Source organism: Chrysochloris asiatica, unplaced genomic scaffold, assembly GCF_000296735.1.
Source record: "Chrysochloris asiatica unplaced genomic scaffold, ChrAsi1.0 scaffold00066, whole genome shotgun sequence".
NCBI lineage: Eukaryota > Metazoa > Chordata > Mammalia > Afrosoricida > Chrysochloridae > Chrysochloris > Chrysochloris asiatica.
In genome coordinates this window covers 9,750,806-9,753,532 of record NW_006408584.1, presented here as the reverse complement: position 1 = coordinate 9,753,532, position 2,727 = coordinate 9,750,806, and the positions used below count along the sequence as shown (strand labels likewise).

Sequence of the window (2,727 nt, the reverse complement as noted above, 5' to 3'; positions counted from 1 at the left end):
TATTTTAAATCCTCTTCACTTTCAGCAAGCAAGATTGTGTCATCTGCATATCGTAGATTAATGAGTCTTCCTCCAATCCTGATGCCACCTTTTTCTCAGATTATTTGCTCAGCATACAGGTTAAATAACTATGGTGAAAGAATACAACCATGTTGCACATCTTTCTTAATTTTAAACCAGTGTTTCTATGCTCTGTTCAAACAATTGCCCTTGGTCCATGTACACAATCCTCATGAGCACAATTAAGTGTTCCAGAATACTCAAACTTCGCAATGTTGTTCATAGCTTGTCATGATCCACACAACTGAAAGCCTCTGCGTAGTCAATAAAGCACAGGTAAACATCTTTCTGAAAGTCTCTGCTTTGAGCCAAAATCCATCGCACATCAGCAATGATATCCCTCGTTCCATGTCCTCTTCTGAATCTGGCTTGAACCTCTGGAAGTCCTCTGTCAATGTATGCTTGCAGCTGTTTTTGTATTACCTTTAGTAAAACTGTACTCGCATGGGATATCAAAGAGATTGTCTGATGATTTTCGCATTCCGTTGGATCACCTCTCTTTGGAATGGGTACAAATATGGATAGCTTCCAATCAGTCAGCCAGATAATTTTCTTTCAAATTTCTTGCCATAGATGAGAAAAGTGAGGCGGCACAGGAGGCACTCATTTATAATTATATCTACAATCCTACAAATCATTTAATACAATTTGCCTATTTAAAAGAAGATTTATCCTTAATAAGGTACTTGAATTCATCATATTCACTCAGTTAAAAAAATATGTTTCAAATATATTTATCAAATAAAAATATTTTACATGAAGATTTATAGTCAACTAGTATGGCGCTGTGTAGTGCTGTGGGTTAATGTGCTGGACTGCAAAATTGGTTTGAACCACAAGGTCAGAGGTTAAGCTCACCAGTCACTCCTTGGAAACTGTATAGGTGCAGTGTAGCTACGGGTTGAAACCGACTTGACAGAAGTTAACAACAACAACAACAACAGAGTGGCACTGTAAGTCAAGCAGTAGATGGTTAATCACCAGGTTGGAAACTCACACTTAACAGTTGCTTCTTGGAAACCCTAAACTTATAGGGTCACTATAAGTTGAAACTAGTAAGATGGGACTTAACACAACAGGGCATTTATGAGAATGAGGTGGATCTGTAGAGTAAGTGCTGGATTGCTAACCACAAGGTTGGCAGTTCAAGCCCACCAGCTGCTCCGTGGGAGAAAGATGAGGCTTTTTACTCCCACAAAGATTAACAGTCTTGGAAACCATATACAGGGTCTTTATATGTCAGAGCCAACTTGATGGCATTTAAGAACAGCAGGACATTTATAACAAGCAGGAGCCCTGGTAGTGCAGTGATTAAGCACCTGACTACTAACTAAGAAGTTGGAAATTCTAACCCATCAGCCCATCCATGGGAGAGATATGTGACAGTATGCTTCTGGACAGACTTACAGCCTTAAAAATACTGTGGGGCGGGGCGGTTCTATTCTCTCCTATGGGATCACAGTGGATTTGGTTTGGTTTGTAACAATGTTCTCAGAGTGTTCGCTAAACATCTGATAAACAAAAATCTCACTTATATAAGACAGTCAAGAAATGGAGATTTTCTTATTGTTTTATCAAAGAATGTTGCTATTGTTATATACTATCAAATAATTTAAAGGTGCATTTTCTCTAGATTAAATTAATCCTACCAAAAACCAAACCAAACCAAAGCTACTGCTATCAAGTTGATTCCAAGTCACAGAAAACCTATAGGGCAGAGCAGAACTGCCTTGTAGGGTGACTAAGACTAGAAGTCTTTATGAGAGCAGGCTGCCACATCTTTCTTCTGCAGAGGCACAGAATGGTTTCCAACCTCTGATCTTTGGGTTAGCAGCTCAGTGTTTTAAGCACTGTGTCATCCAGGCTCCAAATTAATTCCATAATTATCCCGAATTATTATAACTACATTTTTTTGTTGTTAAGTACCATCGAGTTGGTACTAACTCATAGTTGGTACCGACTCCACCCTGTATAGAGTTTCTGAGGCGCAACTGATGAGGTTAAACCACGAACATTACAACCCAGTGCATTAAACCACTGCAGCACATCCTCATATAATTGCTAATAGTAAAAAGGCCTCAAATTAAATTAAATTTCATTTACCTGGCATAGACAGTACTGCAAACACGTTAAAGGACTCAAATTAAATTTCACTTACCTGGTATAGACTGTGCTCCAAGCTTTTTAAATGTTTTTAGACAAAATTCTTCTGCGATAAGCTTAGAATGAGAGAGAAAAGAAAAAAGTTAAAACCATTTAATTTTAAAAACAAAACACCTCCCAGTTAATTCAAATATAGAGTCCTAGTATGGCACTGTAGAATAAGCACTGGGTGGCTAATCACAAGGTCAGTGGTGCAAACCCACGAGCTGCTCCTTGAAAACCTTAAAAAGTGTCAAAATGAGTCGAAACCAACTCAACAGCATACAACAACAATAAAATAAATAAAATAAAAATAATTTCCCCTTTTTCTGTTACAACTATGTTGTCAAATCCAAACACAAAAATCCTACTCCCGAACAATTCTTTACAGTGAGGATCATTCCCACCCCCACAGTACACATGGTTGACAGGGATGGGCAACTTAGACATTGGCTACCCAAAATAGGGGGCTATAAAGGCAAAAAAAAATTCAAGCTTCGACTTTCGTTATTGAAAGATTCACTG

The 2,727-nt window shown here is 38.2% G+C and overlaps 1 protein-coding gene across 1 annotated transcript in view; it reads right to left on the bottom strand.

Moving 5' to 3' along the window:
- Positions 1–2,727, bottom strand: part of LOC102829195 (serine/threonine-protein kinase Nek1-like) — a 277,499-nt gene that overhangs the window by 232,086 nt on the left and 42,686 nt on the right. The window contains 1 exon segment of the mRNA XM_006864548.1: positions 2,219–2,279. Within this exon segment, the coding sequence (XP_006864610.1) occupies positions 2,219–2,279 (61 nt within the window).